At 38.7% G+C, this 20506-nt stretch overlaps 1 protein-coding gene across 4 annotated transcripts in view; it reads left to right on the forward strand.

Annotated features, from left to right (window-relative positions):
- Nucleotides 1-14220, forward strand: part of LOC124275589 (serine/threonine-protein kinase VRK1-like) — a 25474-nt gene extending 11254 nt beyond the window's left edge. For all 4 annotated transcript variants that reach the window (XM_046711183.1, XM_046711182.1, XM_046711185.1 and 1 more), the window contains exons 5-13: nt 692-761; nt 1026-1219; nt 1608-1712; nt 5433-5565; nt 5831-5951; nt 6195-6253; nt 10441-10616; nt 11317-11500; nt 13618-14220. In XM_046711183.1, coding sequence (XP_046567139.1) covers nt 692-761; nt 1026-1219; nt 1608-1712; nt 5433-5565; nt 5831-5951; nt 6195-6253; nt 10441-10616; nt 11317-11500; nt 13618-13727 — 1152 coding nt within the window. In that variant the 3' untranslated portion in view covers nt 13728-14220. The remainder of the gene's footprint in view (nt 1-691; nt 762-1025; nt 1220-1607; nt 1713-5432; nt 5566-5830; nt 5952-6194; nt 6254-10440; nt 10617-11316; nt 11501-13617) is intronic.
- Nucleotides 14221-20506: the final 6286 nt, after the last annotated feature.

The following is a 20506-nucleotide window of genomic DNA, read 5'->3' on the forward strand; positions in this document are numbered from 1 at the left end:
TCAATAAATTTGATCTTTCATGCTTACACACAAAAATGTGATAGAGATTACCGAGGACAGATCAAATAACTGAGGTACATTGAGAGATTCTATTTCCGCACATGAACTTGGCAACTTGCAGTCTTTCCTATTGTTTCTCATATTACAGATCAAATACAAATAACAAACACGTAAACCAACATTTAAACTTTATTATATTTTTACAATTAATGGAAATAGGCAATAACCCAATTGAGTTTGAGTGAGGTTTGTACAATATATTTGCTTACTCAAAGGAAAATTAGGATACCCAATTGAGATGAACACAAGCAAGTATATAACTCAATGACCCAAAAAGTTTTCTGTAGCTCTGGAAGTGACTAGTGGGTTTGGGTTGTCAGACTCAATGACTTTGGTAATGCATGTCTTTGTATCCCAATAGCATAGGTTGATGTTCATGATTTCGGTCACTGGAATGTCTGGCCCAGACTCAGTGATATGAAGACTGCCATCATACAGCAGTGAACATAGAAGATGGTGTTATAAAACAAACAATTATGAACTTAGTTCTTGTTAAAAGCCTTATTTGGTTGAATATTTAAAGAATGGTTAAAAGTGAAAAATGGTTGAGAATGTCTGGAAGAAGGGTTGTCTTTTAATGTCTGGGTATGTGAAGGAATTGTTGTCTTTTCATAAACTTTACTTCTTCCAGGAACCCAAGGATAATGGCCCACTCTTCTGTGAGCTCCACTTCTACCAGAGGGCATGTAAACAAGATTTTCGTAAGATTGCTTCAGTGATTTTCCTAATTGCTTATTAAAAGGAGAGATCTATCTGAACATAACAGGTTTAATGTGATGAATGTAACAGCACTGTTTTCATGAAGTAACAATGAGTCTTGTTATAGCCTAAATATTTAGAGTCTGAAATTTAAGGAGTCCTTAGGTTTAATTTCAGCGATATAGGGTAACAAATCAATCAAACATTTTCAGATGTAACATGACTGTCATCAGTTTTGGCAATGATGTTGTTTTACCTATGTTCAGTGGATGCCTGGCTGAGGGGTCATAAGCTGAAGTACCTGGGTATACCACAGTATATTGGTTCTGGCCTGCACACTTTTAACGGGAAGGAGTATCGCTTCATGGTCATGCAGAGGTTCAGCACAGACCTACAGAAGCTGTTTGAGGCATCGAGGAGATTTACTCCAAAATCAGTGCTTTGTCTGGGTATACGGATGGTAAGCATTGCATTTGTGCTGTCTTAAATGCTTGTCAGCATGGTTAGCCTTAGAACCTCCTGCCTCTTTGGTTTTAGTATAGAGTGTCTACCTATAGAGAGGATGATGGACATGCTGAAACATAACTATAAACCCAATAAGCCTTCAACAGGTCCAGGTTCCATTTTGGAACCTGTTTCTGAGGAAGAAGTACTTCTAATAATAATGGCATCTGTCAAGTCAGGTGTTTCAGTCAGATACAATGAAGTTGTTGCTGCAGATGACAGTTAAAAGTTCATGAACAATTCACCAAAGTAATGTTTGCATCACTGTTGATCCAACTGATGGGAAGTGTTAATGATGGATGTTGTAGCTGATCTGATACCCACAGGACTACGCTATGTTGTAGCTTGACTGTCTGGAGTATCTCCATGAGCACGAGTATGTCCATGCAGACATCAAGGCTGGCAACATTTTACAAGGATACAAGAACGGCAAAACCGAAAACAGTGAGGTAAGAAAATAGGTTCTGCAATGTTTAGAAACAGGACAAGCTTAACTTTCACTTCACACATTGCAACACACAAAGACAAAATAAATTCAGTCATGAAGTGAATTTGCTCAAGAAAAATTGCTTTTGGAAACTTTCCATTATCATTATGATGGGGTAAACAAATGGGGTAGGACACTCACTTGTCTTGTCGCTATCACGGATCAAGGTACAGGGTTTTACATGACGCTTGATTCCTGCGTATTTGACGCAACAATTTTGTAAACGACTCTCAAAATATTATCATATGAGTCAAGCTTGACGTAAGTTTTATGGGTGGCCCTTACAATAGACCGATCCAGTCTGTCAATCAAAACTGGCGCATGCGTCAATTTTGGCCAATCAGCAGGCCGGGCGCGTTGTGTGGATTTGTCAGACTTATTTCCGGGGTCAAACGATGCATCCGAAAGCGATGTGCTTCAAATTATGCCATTTACACTCGCTATATTTATTACATATTGCTGCGATTTGATGTATACCTTAACAAAACCATTACGGTCAAGACAACAAAAATGGAGGCGGATCAAGAAACGCGATAGGCCTGACGATCAGTTAAATGTCTGCACCATCGTTCAGGAAACCTACGTCTGCCTGCTGATGAGAATTTGCAATTTGCACACTTTTGCACATGTGCAAAATCATTACCAATTGATGACAACAAATAGCAGTTTAAGACTTTGCAAGTGTTATAAACACGGACAATTCTTGTAACTACAAAATTGTTTTTGCTTCACGTTTTAGTCACTACTAGGTATTGAGTTGGTACGCCACAAAGCTCAAGAGAGACAGGCGAAAGCCGTGACACAATGTAAACAAATTTTCATTTCGGTTAGGTTCAACCGAAATAGCAAAACATGTTACATGAAAGAACAATGTGACGGATATTGTCCCCTTAAGCTCTTAGATATTCTTCAATTTGTCACACATTTTAGGATGTTTTAAGTTTCATAAGCACAATCTGAAGGCCTACAGTATCTTGTTAACAGAGCAAAATATTCGATGAGTAATATTTTTTATTCAAACGGAAATATTGTCAGTGTCAGCAGTTGACTATCATGCAATATCCAAGTATCAAAATTAGTTCATATGAGTGCCTATAAAACCATGCTTTAAATATTTCAGATTTTTATAAAAGAATTGCATGGGACTTTGACCTGAATTACCATCCTCCAGGTTGATCGAATCTGAAAACTATGTGAGAAGAATAGTGACTTTCTGGAGTATTGGACAGAGTGAAATAAAGTGTATATCTTAATTATGAGAACATTATTTGAAGTTTTGTTACCACATAATTATTCACATATAATGGTACATTTTAGGAGTAATATTACAACTGTAATTTTGATTAATTCACTGGAAATGATATCAAGGTACATGTTTTCAGAATCTTGCTTTTTTTAGTAAACGTTAAGGGAAATAAAATTAATAATAATCTAATCAATAATAAATAATTATTTAATTGATTGACATATCAGATTTTTAGATTTTAAGGCAGAACTAGGCAAACAAACACCATACATATCAAGGCAGGACAATCACTTGGTATTAACTTAGTTTCTTGGCTCCTGCTTTTACATGGTTTTTTTAAATACTACATTTACTAATAAGATAATTCTGAAAGTGATTGCTAGTATCATAACTCATTAAAGTTATTTCAACATCCAGAATATTTGAAAAAGCAAAGGCTACATTTTGGTCAAACCCTGGGCAGGCATTATCTAGTCCTGGAACAGAATAACTTTCAATAATCTCAGGTGACTTTTCATGTAATGGAATAAAGATTGAAACATATATTAAACCCATATTTGATGTAATTCTTCTGATTAATCATATGTTTTTTAGGAGGTTACTACTATTTGAAGACTGAGCCAAAGCTAGTGTTTATTAAGATGGTGGATTTGGACAAATTGTTCAAGGTTTGTTGATGGTTATTTGCAAAATGAGCTTCATATTAAATTGCACACAGGTTTGTAGGAGGTGAGCGCTTCAGGACATTTTCATGTCTGTTTTCCTAAACCTTTGTTATGACTTTTACCAAATTTTGAATCAACTTTACTATAATTTTATGACACCAGTAAGTATCTCAGAAAAGGAAAAGATCAAAATCAGTGTTATGTCCTCTAGGGATATGGTCTCAGATCTAATAAAACAAAGATTATCATTGTTTAATTAAGAAGCAATAATTGTATTGACAGAAGGCTTTGAACATAGGATATATTCTTTGCACCTTATTTACACTAGTAGTTAGCAGTTAAACATCTCTGATGAAAAAACAATAGATCTACATTTGTATTTTGTGTAACATTCTATTTCAATGCTAGTTAATTGTTCGAATAACTGTGGATTCTCTGTTCCAAAATTTTGCATCACATGTTTCCTATTTCTGGAAGATGGGTCAGCTAGTGTACAGGTGCAGACTGTATCTTGGATCTTCTTTGTGTTCTGGTGCTGTGACATACCTGTACATAAACGCTGGCAGTTCATGAAGTCCAGTATTGTGGAAGTTTGTATGTAAATTAGAATTCCACAACAAAGTACATATAGAAAATTAAATGGAATTGATGATTAAAAAAATGATTTCCTTATATTCAGTGTCATTTTATCATGGTGTACAGAGAGAAACTCTACTGAGAGTTGCTGCAGATCAGCTGTTGAATATTTGCTTCTGGGTATGTCCAGATATCAGTCATGGAAACATGTTGTTTACAAGCCCAATTACCTTTTCCAGATTTCCAAATAAGATCAAATAGGTTATGCTGTGATTGATTTGTTAACATTAATTGTACAGACAAATAAGGTGCATGAAGTAGTAGGCGGGAAATATTTTCTGATTTTTATTTACCATTCTCTTAATTCATTAAAAGATAGAAACCCATGTTTTCAGATTATTGAACTAAATTTGAACAACATAAGCGGATAAGTAAAAACCCGCAGCGCAGTGTTGATAATCTATTTATAGATACCCTAAACGATGTGCAACATGACCATGTGGTTGTGTTCACGAAGTTTTAAAAATTATAAACCCAAACAACAAAATTCAGCTATCCTTTCCCTGCTAATATCTGTGACGGAGGTGAATTGCCAGATAGATTAATTGAGTCGAAAAGAAATTACGCTTCCTACAGTCTCAGCAGCTAGTCGAGACGCTTTTTCAGCGGGCATGTAACTCATTTTCACTCGCCAGTTGTAATCTGCCAGCTAAAATATATTAAAAATCACATACGTATAACTTGCCTCTTTAAATAACATTCACAAACGACGGATACCAAAGTATCACAAGCAGAATTCATCAACAACGTTCGCAATCACGTAACGTTTAGCCGGCGGTGACGCCATTGTGATTTGCCAGTGGTTGTCCCCCCTAACGTCAAAAACGAAGTGGGCGGGGCTTATCGGCCGAGACTGGATCGGTCTATTCAGTTCAATAAAATCGATTTGATAAGCAAAAAATGATATTGTCCGATGATAGTCTGACTTTTACAGAGCTGTCAGATTGTTCCAGAGAACTCAGAGAAGACAGTAATCCTGGCTGTTTGAATTGAACAATGCTGTAGTTTCATTTGGTGGTGTGACATAGACAGTTACATTCTGAGAATGATTAACACAAAGAATTATTAACTTTTTCATGACTCCCAAATATTGAAAATGACTCTCATTTTTAAAAGTCTGTGTAAAATCCTGAAGGTGTACCTGGTGGACTACGGGCTGGCATTCCGGTACATCGCAGACAACAAACATAAGGAGTACAAGGAGGACCCGAAGAGAGCTCACGATGGAACCATTGAGTTCACAAGCAGGGATGCTCACAAGGGTGTTGGTCAGTGTCAAACTCAGTGTTCAGTAATCCCACCACACATTGTGGCATGTGATAATACATGGACCATGTTTGCCAGGAAGATGTGTAAGACAAAAAGTCGAGTTCGACTTATATTACCTACAAAACTAAACTGGATGAAGCTCCGAAAACTAATTATTTCTTGTTAGGCCTCAGTCCTAGAAAGATCACCTGATGTTTTTCCAACATCCAAGTCCTACCTGTATGTGACCAGACCATAACTGTCTAATTATCTCTGTTTTTGTAGTCCCGTCCCGGCGTGGAGATGTAGAAATCCTAGGCTACTGTCTGCTACAGTGGCTGTGTGGACGGTTACCATGGGAGGACAGACTCACTGACCCAAACTATGTCCAAGATTCAAAAATAAAGTAAGACTTGAAGAAGCTGCATGAACTCACTCCTAAATGTGACATACCATTATCTTGAACCGAGGCGTTATCTTATGTACAATACATATGGCCTTTGATACCAGATAAACTATTGGTCTCCTCTTCCTTCTCCTCCAGCACCCCACTGTCTCTCCCTCTTCCCTCCCTCCCCACCTTGGGAGTCTTGATTAACTTCTACCACTTTTAAAGATAGGATAAAATATTGCAGATTGTTGATTGCAGGTACATGCGTAACATACCATCCCTGATGAAGGCGTGTTGTGTGGATGGAGAAGCTGCAGGTAGGATGGAGTGGTTGTTGCAACTGAAACCTGTGGCGGCTGTAACATGTTGGATCTGTAATGTCTGAAGGGGCTGTAACATGTTGGATCTGTAATGTCTGAAGGGGATGTAACATTGGTAGAGGCTGTAACATCTGTAGGGGCTGTAAAATTGGTACAGGCTGTAACATGTAGGTGATGTAACATCTGTGTAGGGGCTGTAACATGGTGTAACAGCATGGGGGGCTGTAATAGAGTGCTTATGGAAGGGGCTGTAACATTGATAGAGGCTGTTACATGCAGGGAGCTGTAACATGTAGGTGGATGTAACATTGGGGATGTAACATTGAGTGATGTACACATGTTGGTAGACAGATGGACTGGAAAATTGAAGACACATCTGTAGGGGGATGTAACATTGGTAGAGGCGATGTAACATTGAGCCTGTAACACAACCGTGTAGAGGATGTAACACAGCTGAGATGGAACATTGGTAGAGGCTGGACACATTGGTAAGAATGTAACATTAGTAAGACACATCTGTAGACTGTAACATTGGAGGACAACTGTGAGACATTGGTAGAGGCTGACACACATGTAACAGGTAGGAACACACAGAGGCCATCTGTAGGGGCAAGGAAACACTGGTAGGGGGGTGTAACATTGGTAGACATAACTTCTGTGGACATTGGTAGGATGGGATGTAACATTGGACACAGCTGGATGTAACACCTGCAACACTGTAGGACATGTAGCACTGAACAGCTGCCCTAGGGATGTAACATGATGAAGGCACAGGTAGGTGGTGGAACATTGATGAGGCTGTAACATGTGGATGAACATTGGATGGCTGCAACAACTGTAGGTGGATGTAACGATGGATGCTGTAACACTGTAGGTGATGGAACATGTGGACAGGCTGTAAACAGGGATGTAACAGAGGAGGCTGTAACATTGGTACAATGTGGATGTAAGGAATGTAACATTGGAGGCTGTAACATGGAAGAATGTACATTGCTGGAGGCTTTAACACATGGAAGTGTAACATTAATGGATGGAAGAATGGAGGCCAACACACACAACATGGATGGAGGCTGACATATGTACATGTAACATGGAGGCATGTAATATAGGAGGATGTAACATGTGGAATAGGTGGAATGTGGAGGTTGTACATGTAGGTGATGTAGATGGACGGATGTAGGAAATGTAACATTGATGGAGGCTGTGTAATATTGTAGGTGATGTAACATTATTGATGGAGGCTGAAACATGTAGGTGATGTAATATTGGATGGAGGATGTAACATGTAGGTGATGTAACATTGATTGAGGCTGTAACATGTAGGTGATGTAACATGGAGGATGTAACATGTAGTGGATGTAACATCTGTAGTGGAACATGTATTGATGGAGGGATCTTAACATTGATGGAAGCTGTGGAGTAACATGAATATCTGTAAGATGAGGAACAGTGATGGAGGCTGTAACATGTAGGTGATTTAACATTGATGGAAGGCATGGGTGATGTAACAACATGGATGGAGGATGTAACATGTAGGATGATGTAACATTGATGGAGGCTGTAACATGGTGATGGATGGCTGGTAGGGATGTAACATTGATAGGGCTGAGGTTTAACATTGATGGAAGCTGTAACATGGATGGAGGCTGTAACATGGAGGCTGTAACATGTAACTGTAACATGTAGGGATGTAACATTGATGGAGGCTGTAACATGTAGGTGATGTAACATGTAGGTGATGTAACATGTAGGGATGTAACATTGATGGAGTCTGTAACATGTAGGTGATGTAACATTGATGGAGGCTGTAACATGTAACAGTAACTGTAGGTGATGTAACATTGATGGAGGCTGTAACATGTAGGTGTGATGTAACATTGATGATGGAGGAGTGATGTAACAACATGTAGAGGTGATGTAACATTGATGGAGGTGATGTAACATGTAGGTGATGTAACATTGATGGAGGCTGTAACATGTAGGTGATGTAACATTGATTAGAGGCTGTAACATGTAGGTGAGGTGATGTAACATGTAGGCTGAACATGTAGGTGAACATGTAGAGGCTGTATGTAGGTGATGTAACATTGATGGAGGCTGTAACATGTAAGTGATGTAACATGTATGGAGGGCTGTAACATGTAGGGATGTAACATTGATGGAGTCCGTAACATGTAGGTGATGTAACATGGGAGTCTGTAACATGTAGGTGATGTAACATGTAGGTGATGTAACAGTGATGGAGGCTGTAACATGTAGGTGATTTAACATTGATGGAAGCTGTAACATGGATGGAGGCTGTAACATGTAGGCTGTATGTAACATGTAGGTGATGTAACATGATTGGGATGTAACATTGATGGAGGCTGTAACATGTAGTAACATTAGTGATGGAGTCTGGCACATGTAACATGTAGGAGTGTAACATGGATGTAACATGATGATAACATTGATGGAGGCTGTAACATGTAGGTGATGATGGAGTCTAACATGTAGGTGATGTAACATGTGATGTAACATTGATGGAGGCTGTAACATGTAGGTGATGTAACATTGATGGAAGCTGTAATGTTGATGGAGGCTTAAACATGTAGGGATGTAACATTGATGGAGGATGTAACATGTAGGTGATGTAACATTGATGGAAGCTGTAACATGTAGGTGATGTAACATTGATGGAAGCTGTAACATGTAGGTGATGTAACATTGATTGAGGCTGTAACATGTAGGTGATGTAGCATGTAGGGATGTAACATTGATGGAGGCTGTAACATGTAGGTGATGTAACATTGATGGAGGCTGTAACATGTAGGTGATGTAACATTGATGGAAGCTGTAACATGTAGGTGATGTAACATGGATGGAGGCTGTAACATGTAGGTGATGTAACATGTAGGTGATGTAACATTGATGGAGGCTGTAACATGTAGGTGATGTAACATGTAGGTGATGTAACATGTAGGTGATGTAACATCGATGGAGGCTGTAACATGTAGGTGATGTAACATGTAGGTGATGTAACATGTAGGTGATGTAACAGTGATGGAGGCTGTAACATGTAGGTGATGTAACATGTAGGTGATGTAACATTGATGGAGGCTCTAACATGTAGGTGATGTAACATGTAGGTGATGTAACATTGATGGAGGCTGTAACATGTAGGTGATGTAACATGTAGGTGATGTAACATTGATGGAGGCTGTAACATGTAGGTGATGTAACATTGATGGAAGCTGTAACATTGATGGAGGATGTAACATGTAGGTAATGTAACATTGATGGAGGATGTAACATGTAGGTGATGTAACATTGATGGAGGCTGTAACATGTAGGTGATGTAACATGTAGGTTAACATGTAGGTGATGTAACATTGATGGAGGCTGTAACATGTAGGTGATGTAACATGTAGGTGATGTAACATTAATTGAGGCTGTAACATGTAGGTGATGTAACATTGATGGAGGCTGTAACATGTAGGTGATGTAACATGTAGGTGATGTAACATTGATGGAGGCTGTAACATGTAGGTGATGTAAGATGTAGGTGATGTAACATTGATGGAGGATGTAACATGTAGGTGATGTAACGTTGATGGAAGCTGTAACATGTAGGTGATGTAACATGTAGGTTAACATGTAGGTGATGTAACGTTGATGGAAGCTGTAACATGTAGGTGATGTAACATGTAGGTTAACATGTAGGGGATGTAACATTGATGGAGGCTGTAAGGGATGTAACATTGGTAGAGGCTGTAAGATGTAGCTGATGTAACATTGATGGAGGCTGTAACATCACCAGGGGATGTAACATTGATGGAGGATGTAACATGTAGGTGATGTAACGTTGATGGAAGCTGTAACATGTAGGTGATGTAACAAGTAGGTTAACATGTAGGTGATGTAACGTTGATGGAAGCTGTAACATGTAGTTGATGTAACATGTAGGTTAACATGTAGGGGATGTAACATTGATGGAGGCTGTAACATCTGTAAGGGATGTAACATTGGTAGAGGCTGTAAGATGTAGCTGATGTAACATTGATGGAGGCTGTAACATCACCAGGGGATGTAACATTGATGGAGGCTGTAACAACTTTATTAGTTAAATGATAGCCACAATACAGGATTATGGAGGTGATAGAGATGTAGTAGAGGTTTGATTTCTGTAACTGCTGCTTTGCCAGACGCTGTCAGCAGCTACCTCAGCAACATAGTGAAGCTTGACTATGATGAGAAGCCTAACTACAATGCCCTGAGACAGGTGCTCCGACGAGGACTGACCAAACTGGGGACGAAGGATGAGTGGACCCTGGAGCTGTCTGGTGTAGCCATTACCAGTCCCAAACCAACAGCAGCCAAGGTACACCAAAGAAGTTACATACAGTGCAAGAGATGTTTAGACAATACTCCTGGATCTCAAATTGAACCATGGCAGAATAGGTTCTCAGTTACCTTAGCTTGTCTCCCTGTAGTTATTCCAGGGCAGATTATTGTTTTCTAGGACACAGTGACACTGACACTACGACAAACTGCATTTATTCTCTCCTCGCCGCCGCCATATAGCTGGAATACTGCTAAGTGCAGCGTTAAACAACAACCAACCAACCAACCAACCAACCAATAAGCTGTAATTATATTATAGAAAAATACACCCACTGCTTAAAGGACCGCCTCCGTGGTGTAGTGGTTAGAGCGTCGCAGAAGGTCGCGGGTTTCAACCCCCCCCAACTGCGTCATACCAAAAGACGTTAAAATATGGTACTTGTTGGTCCCTGCCTGGCGCTCAGCATTAATGGGTACAACAAGGACTGGTCGGCTCGGAGTCAGTATAATATGTCTGCGTGGGGTATTCATGCTTCACTGCGACATGGTATCTCAGTGGGCTAGCACTATAAAACCAGCTTAAGTCTGGGCTAGTACAAGCCGCCGCACATACACACACACACGCATGCACATCGTCATATGAGCGAAATATTCTTAAGCATGACGTAAAACCCAATTTCACCTCACCTCACCTCACTGCTTAAAGGATAGTTCTTCATTGGGAATCTATTTTTCAGGGAAGGAAAAGGAAAGGCAATGATGACATTGATGACAGTGAATCGCCACCAAAGAGAAAAGTGACAACACCACGAGTAAAAGCAAGTGCACAACGAAAGTCTCCTGCTGCCAGAGTTAAGAGTCCAGCTGTTAAGGCAAAGGCTGGGACACCAAAGCAAGCCAACACTGCGAAGAAGGCTAAAGGTTTGGGAATATGTGCAATGTCATGATATAGGGTTGGGTATATAACAGAAGGATAACTGGCTTTTTACTTTGTTGAACAAAGCAGCGTTACGACTTTCAGAAGCCGATGCCACGGTTCGATCACCTGACAACTAAGATCAGTTGGTACAACCTCACCTTTGGCCCAGGACCTAGATTTTCGAAGCTCTCTTAGCCCTAAGATAGTCGTAAGTTAATGTTAATGTATGGCACTTACGACTATCTTAGCGCAAAGAGAGCTTTGAAAATCTAGGCCCTGTTCTACAAAGAGATCCTTGAAACATGCAACTTTATGGATAACAACTTCTTGTTTGTTGCATAGAGTAACATATCGATGTAGATTCTTACACCATTATCAAGCTAAAAGTGACATCGAAACATCGCTCTAAGCATTAAACAAGTTGTCATCCATAACGTTGTATGTTTCATTTTTGACTTACCAACTTCTAGAAAGCTGATCAAACAATTAAAGAGATTGCACCCATGGTAAAGTTTGGTTGTTACAATCACATTAGCGTTTAGATTGTTTGATGGGACAGGGCGCAGGGAAGATCAGACACCTGTGTCAAAAATTAAGAGTTGTTATCTTTACAAATAGTTTGTTAGTTAATGTCAGCAACACAGAAGTCTTGATATTTGATGTAAACCTTCTGTCCAAACAGTTTAACTTAGCATGCTCGTTGGGACACCATGTTCCCTGTATAAAACACGCATGCACACACGCACGTACACACAGTTGAAACTGTCATCATGTGGTTGATAGCACAAACACCAATAGGTTGCTGTCAGGGAGCGACACCATCATCCACCATGTTGTAACATTGTAACCACAAGGTTCCACTTCCATCATAACACAACTTTCAAATCTCCCAAACTCTAAACACAAGGAGGCATAGATCTTCTTTTTGTTGCAAACAAGAAAACATGCTTTTTTCTGACAGAAATGGCTTCGAGATCTTTGAGAAGACATAAACTAAAATATCTCTATTGAATGACTATTTACATGGGGAAACTGGTTTGAGCTTTGTTGCATATCCAAAGAAAATATGCACATGGACAGAGAAAACAAGGTGAATGTCAGAAAGAAGACTAGAATAATATCAATGTATGTTGTATATATATCCTGAAATGGGAGATGATAGTAAAAAAAAATTTGTGATGATATTTACAAAGGGAACACAAACAGGTAACACTTTCAGCATGTTGATAGCTGTACTGTGTTACTGTAAATGCAATGCCAGGTGATGGCTGCAACTGAAATGTGTTGGCTGTTATTTTAGTGCATGTGTTGGAAACACAAAGTTTCATATCAGGATGTGAATGTTTTTCACTTATGATTTGTTTCTTACTGTTTTATTAACCCCTATTTATGTTTGTTGTGTTATGTTCATGTTGTTTGGAAACTGTGGTATAACTGTTCATCTCACCTGATATGCTACTGTGGACGGGTGTGAGGTTGAAGTTGTTGTTTGTTTATCTTGTCACACCATGTTATAGTGGAAAATAATATAGAAATATACTGCAAAATGTTTTGAATTTTTTTGACAGATACAGAACAACATAGAACAAACAGATAAAACAATATGGTACATACATTGAACGAAATCATGACATTGTGTCTAAATTAATGCATACATATTCAAGATAATATAGTAATGTTAAAAATTCACATAGTGTGTACAGACACGGAATGTTGTATGTTTCTAATGAGATATTTTGTGAAGATGTGACAACTCCTTAAAACACTATAAAAATGTACCAAATTATCTTTACGCAAGTCATGCCTAAGACATGCTATAAACATATGTTCATGGGTCCAAATAATGGTTATGACTGAAATTATGTTCAAGGTGGCATTAGTGGAACTCCATTGACGACCATTCAGTTACACACTCACTCACTCAGTACTTTATCTAACCCTCACCCTTATCCTTAGCTTCAGCTGAATGTTTGGTTAGTTAAAACATATATTGGACAACTTTGCTATTCTCTCACTGATTCATCTGACCATGATTCCCAAATTAAATAAACGTAAACTGATCTCCCATTCCTATTTTATGCCTTCAACTGATGCCCATTTCTGACCTTGTCCCTCACAGGTGCCAGATCCCCGCCCAGCGCAAAGAAAACGACAACAAGACGGAGAAAGAAAGTAGTTGCCGCTGACGCTTCTATTCAAACCACACCTAGCCTCAATCGGAAACGATAACACCATTCTGTATCAGTGCTCAATGTGTATATACTGATCAAAAGAAATAAGGGAACATGTTGACCGTTGTGATGGATATGACATCCTGTTTGTACATGATAACACAAGAACATGGGTGATAGGAGCATTCCTGATACTAACAATTTCACTCTGTGGCTTACTTCGTTGCTTTATTGTTTCTTCAGCTGTTTAGCTTTGTGTTCCCAGGTAAATTTCACCAGCATATATACTGAGGGAAAAAATAAGGGATCACATGTTCCTTTATTTGTTTCCAGGTTTCTTCACAAGTGATGCGATACAACGCTTGTGAAGAAACCTTGACAAAAATAAAGGAACACTTGTGCTTTCATGTGATCCCTTATTTTTTTTCCCCTCATTATATAAACACCTACAGGGGTTAAAAAAAAACAACGCTCGATGCCCGGGACAAGTCAGTTTTCATTTCGGGCAATCAAATAATGGTATCCTACTTGTCCGTGGGCTACTAGATAATTTCCATTTATGGTTTCAAACTGCAAATAAACTTGGATTTAATTTCATATCTGCTCAAAATGTAGCTATTAAATTTCCCAATGATAATAAAATAGAGTTATCTTTCTTTGCTATTTATCACTTTTCAATAAATAGTCCTGTAAACATTAACATCAAATACCATGTTGATTTATTCTTCATAATTACATCATCATGATTATTTCATAAAATCAGGGCAAGTGGAAAATCAGTCAGGGCAAGTTACTATCTTAAAGTCACTTGCCCTGTGGCAATTGACTTTTTAAAAAAAAATTGAACCCCTGACCTAGATGGACAACAACAAAAAAGACCACAACATATCATGTACAGTAAACTGTGGTTAAAGGGACTCAAAGGGACTAGTAATGTAGTTTGTTATAACCGTAGTTTGTTATAAGCATTTCGACTGAAATATAAAGCAAACTGCAGTAACCAAGGTCAGTCTGTCAAATCTGTCAGTTCATATATGGTTCACATTATTAACTTAGTTTACCGTAACAGATTCTTGGTGATTTGTTTTTTTTATAAATACTTTTCTTTTTTTACATTCATTAACCATCTGATGTGGAATTCACATTTCTGAAACTTGTTTCTGTTATTCTCAGGTTTCTTTTTTGCTCTTTTGTTTTGTCTTATTTCATTGGTGTTTTTGCTAACACATAAACTTGATCAATGTGAAATAACTGCTGGCATGGCAGTATATGTTGAGTATAAACTTAAGCAAAAAGGTTGTGTGGTCCATGCTCCTTATGGGGGGACTCAGAAGTCGGATGCTGAAGATTTTGGGGCCCTGAGGTTCAAATACCATAGGAACAAACCCCAAGGATCCCCAGAAATACCATGTCAATCAATCAATCAGTTTATTGCATGAAGGCCAGAGGCCCATATACAAAAGAAATATGTATGATATGTACAACATATACAACATGCGACACACACGTTACATTGAATCTCTTCTGAATATAAGTGTGTGATAAATAAATAGAGCTACCTTATATTGTAATAGGGATGTTTTACATGAAAGTATTGAATACAATTTTGTAGAATTAATATTTGATTGTAGCCATTGTGGAAAATACAGTTGCCTTAAATCATTATATGCAGGACAAAGAAATAGAAAGTAATTCATTCTCTACAGTATTACAAAATGGACAGAACCTTTGTGATTTTATAATAGATGAATATCTTCCTTGATTGATATATAAATCATTTAGGCCAAGTCTCAGGCGTATGAAAACATTCCGAAGCTTTTTTACTACGTAAGTTGTACAGATACGACTCAGGTTCAAGTAAAGATTTAAACTCACGATAACAATCATATCTTGAACTTTCATATAAAGATGAATGCCAGTCTTGTTTAAAGATATCGATAGCCCTGGTACGAAAGAGTTTGATAAATGCATTAACGTCGCATGTGGATTATTGTTCCTTGTTGGGGCCAGAATGTTTAGTGGACCACTGTATTCTGAGGTTGTTTGGTTTGACTCGTGACAGACTTAGACACACATAATGCATGGGTAATCATTGACTGTAACATAATTAAGACCAAATAGGTTTTCACCTTTATCTGTCCCATAATGTCGAGCTGATGAGAATTTTGTGTGTGTTAAGTATTAGTTGCCTTAGTGTATAAGGCATGATCATTGTCCATGCAGAGTTGTGACCCTTTGTTATGTCAGAATCTGCTGATATTTGGTTTCCATGCCTGGTTTTGCTTTCTTTTCTAAAGATGGTTATATCGTCCTTCTCTAACAAGACTACAACCTATCAACTGAACTTTGGAATTGGGAGACACTTTAGGCCTTGATTTACTGTCAAATGAAGCCGTGTTAGCTGGATTGTCAAATATTACGTTAATTATTCCTTATGCTACGACGAAGCTATAGGACAGGGGATCTTTTGGAGAAGATGTTAAAGGTATCTATCAAGGAAAGTACACGTTTCTTTGTCTTAAATGGTTTGCCCATATGTTATCAAACCATTATTTCATTAGCCACAATAAATCAATGCAGCTATGGTTTATAATGTCATTGACATCCCCTGTGTAGGTGTGTCATTAAGTGTTTCATGATGATATTGTTTCAAGAGGCGTCACTCACAAGATTTTTGATCAGCGACTTAAATACATTGTATGCAGTATGTTTCTATAACTTGTGTACATTTTCAGGTTGCAGTGGTAGATGATATTAAGAAACCAGTAGTATGGCTTTAAAGAAATAGTGTTTGTAAGTCACTTGAAGTTTACGATGTGCAAATATGTTATTGACTGTACGTACCTGTGTATGCTTGGCAAGAAGAGATGTATGTTGACTGTTTCCTGATTCTTTGCTATGATTTGTGTGTATCATGTTTATTGCAGTACAATCAAGTAGTCTACTGCAAATGATATTAAATGGTATTATACTACCCATCAAAAGTTTAGACTCACTAGTGTAAATGTAGCCACTTTCTTCAGTCACTGTTCTAGACTAGATTTTGCTAAATGTTCCATACTGTTTAAAGGTACTCTTTACACATGAACTGATGTATTGTAAAACAAATGCGTAACGTTGCAAACATTATTTTCATGAGTTCACTGAAAACTTTACACCAAAACACAGTATTGTGGAAAACAAACCATATATAAACATAACATATAGTGAGTGCTTCTGATGTGCAGTATAGAAATTTAGTGGTTACATGTCTTTTTCATAACGTTGGAAATCATTTTGAAACCTGTATTAAAAGAATTGTTGAACATCAATGATAATAGAAGGTATTTTTAGAAGTTTCGCTTATATAAACAGAGGTAAGAATATAAAGAGGATATTATATGAGTATCCATTTCATACTATGTTTACGACACGACTGCCTTTATATTTGTATTTCCCGAGAGAAAACAAAGGATATACCGATATTTAGGCACGAGTGTCGTAAAAATAGTATGATATGGGCTCGAATATAATATTCTATTTATTACCGAAGTCGTCAAATTGAGGAAAATAAACCCAAATCAACTTTCAAACAGGTTGGCTACCTGTCGTCGTCACATGTAGAACGCAATGTCATAGAAGACATGTGACATCATAGCATTGTTCATGATTTCACGTCACCATGACAAAGCCATATTTTGCCCAAGGGCATGGTATGAAAAATATGAACCCCGATATTTTCGACCTCGTAGGTAATAAAAAGGCATCTAAAGGATTTACATAGGTATAAAAATAATTAAACATGTGAGAATGTTTAGTCTTCGGTTTGTTAGAACAGTGACAAATGTTATTGTTCTATATATTTTGTCAGCTGCTGTATGTTTGCACAAGTGATACCAGTTTGGTGAAATAACACTCGTTCGTCTATGTCCATTGCTGTGTTCACGTGCAATATGTCAGACTGCACCTTCTGAACTTCATGTTCATGTAAGTTTAGTGCAATCTGCTTTATATTGCCTTTCATCGCCTGTGTAGTTTTGCCATAGTATTTTCATCACTGTAAATAAACCATTTTCCCTCATGGATACATCATGTCTATCTAGATTGATTCTGAAAGAATTTGTGCATGTTCTTGTGGATAGGGCATCTGAGAGAGCAGAAGGTCAGGGTTCGAACCCTGGCTACATATTCCCCAAACAGGGGTGGAAATAACTTTAAAATTGCTAGTGTACACCGGTACAGCGCACATGTAAAATCACTTGCCCTGAGAAGTTTTCCACTATACCAGTTGTTTTCTTGTTGATTTTTTAAATAAACAACATAATTAATATTGGAAAGTCAACTGGACACAGTACAGTGTGATATACAAATTTGCTGGCCCGACAGAAAAAACCCACTGGACTTGGCGTCGGGCAATGGGTTATTTCCACCCCTGCAAAAGATGTTGAAAGATGGTGGTAAAGCAGTAACCCCAGGAATGGCGAGCTGGGAGACCAGCACCTGGGCCCCCGGGGTATCCATGTTCAACTCCAGCGTCTCACTGGGCTAGCACTACAAAACTAAGAGTTAGTCTGGACAGTGACTGCAGGCACAAAGTTTACAAGCCTTGCACAGAGAAAACATTGGTTGGATCAGTTCCCATTAATTGCAGTCAATCACACCAAAGTTTACAAGCCTTGCACAGAGAAAACATTGGTTGGATCAGTTCCCATTAATTGCAGTCAATCACACCAAAGTTTACAAACCTTGAAAACATTGGTTGTCAATCACACCAAAGTCAATCACACCAAAGTTTACAAGCCTTGCACAGAGAAAACATTGGTTGGATCAGTTCCCATTAATTGCAGTCAATCACACCAAAGTTTACAAGCCTTGCACAGAGAAAACATTGGTTGGATCAGTTCCCATTAATTGCAGTCAATCACACCAAAGTTTACAAGCCTTGCACAGAGAAAACATTGGTTGGATCAGTTCCCATTAATTGCAGTCAATCACACCAAAGTTTACAAGCCTTGCACAGAGAAAACATTGGTTGGATCAGTTCCCATTAATTGCAGTCAATCACACCAAAGTTTACAAGCCTTGCACAGAGAAAACATTGGTTGGATCAGTTCCCATTAATTGCAGTCAATCACACCAAAGTTTACAAGCCTTGCACAGAGAAAACATTGGTTGGATCAGTTCCCATTAATTGCAGTCAATCACACCAAAGTTTACAAGCCTTGCACTGAGAAAACATTGGTTGGATCAGTTCCCATTAATTGCAGTCAATCACACCAAAGTTTACAACACTTGCACAGAGAAAACATTGGTTGGATCATTGGTTGGATCAGTTCCCATTAGAAAACATTGGTTGGATCAGTTCAATCACAATCACACCAAAGTTTACAACCCTTGCACTGAGAATTAATTGCAGTCAATCACACCAAAGTTTACAAGCCTTGCACTGAGAAAACATTGGATCAGTTCCAATTGTGATTACAATTAATTGCAGTCAATCACACCAAAGTTTACAAGCCTTGCACTGAGAAAACATTGGTTGGATCAGTTCCCATTAATTGCAGTCAATCACACCAAAGTTTACAACACTTGCACAGAGAAATTGGTTGGACAATAACAAAGTTTACAAGCCTTACACTCTGAAAATATATTGGATCAGTTCCCATTAATTGCAGTCAATCACACCAAAGTTTACAAGCGTTGCACAGAGAAAACATTGGTTGGATCAGTTCCCATTAACTAGTAACATTGGCCCTGCAGGTGCTGGGTTCATCAATTAAGAACAGTTCTTCCCATACCAATGAGAGGGGCGGTGGGTCAATCACACCAAAAAGTTTAGCCTAATGGTTAAAGCGTAACATTGGCCCTGCAGGTGCTGGGTTCATCAATTAAGAACAGTTCTTCTACCATGAGAGGGGCGGTGGGGTAGCCTAATGGTTAAAGCGTTGGCTCGTCACGCCGAAGACCCGGGTTCGAATCCCCAGATGGGTACAATGTGAGAAGCCCATTTCTGGTGTCCCCCGCCGTAATGTTGCTGGAATATTGCTAAAAGCGGCGTAAAACCAAACTCACTCAGTCAGTCTACCATGAGTCAAAAGGTTGAAATGACATGTATGTTTATTGACTCTCCTGCCAAGCTGAGTACTCTCTCCCAGGAGTCCACACTGCAGGGATCATCACTTCATATGGCCCTCACTTGTCCAGCCCTCTCATTTCCTCACAGTTCATTCTTACATTATTGTGAGTGGTCCTGTGCATTAAGTTCAGGTGACTATCAGTAAGTTATGCAACGTTGGCTGTGGAGAGTCTCAGATGGGTGACCGTGTTTGGTAGCTTGACTCCTGAGAGTTTCTGGGACTTCAGTCCTGCCCCACATCGAAGCACATGTGGTCTCATCTTAGGCAAGTGAGTTTGTTCAAAATTGCCTCTGTCCACCCAGCAGTAAATTGAGGATCTGGCATGATAAGATGGTAGTCTGAATTTGAATCTTGAGCGCCTGACTGGCGAGTGGTTGTATTCTCCCATGGAAAAATGCACAATATAAATGACTATTATTATAACCATTACGTGTAACACAAGCATCAGTGTAGTGACATGAATGGGTGAAAACGTCAGACAGCTGAGATCTTCCTTTAAAAGACAACGTGAGTGGTACCAAACACATGGGACTACAATTTATAAAAACTATGGTCTGACAGGAACTGTAACAGTGACGATGTAAACTGAACTAATATGAGAACAAATTAAGTCATGAACACTTCAGCATCATATTTAGTTCATACAATAACGGGGCGCTAGGGTAGCCTAGTGGTTAAAGCGTTGGCTAGTCACGCCGAAGACCCGGGTTCGAATCCCCAC

The sequence above is a fragment of the Haliotis rubra genome, unplaced genomic scaffold, assembly GCF_003918875.1.
Source record: "Haliotis rubra isolate DU_JTF1 unplaced genomic scaffold, ASM391887v1 Scf20, whole genome shotgun sequence".
NCBI classification, from domain to species: domain Eukaryota; kingdom Metazoa; phylum Mollusca; class Gastropoda; order Lepetellida; family Haliotidae; genus Haliotis; species Haliotis rubra.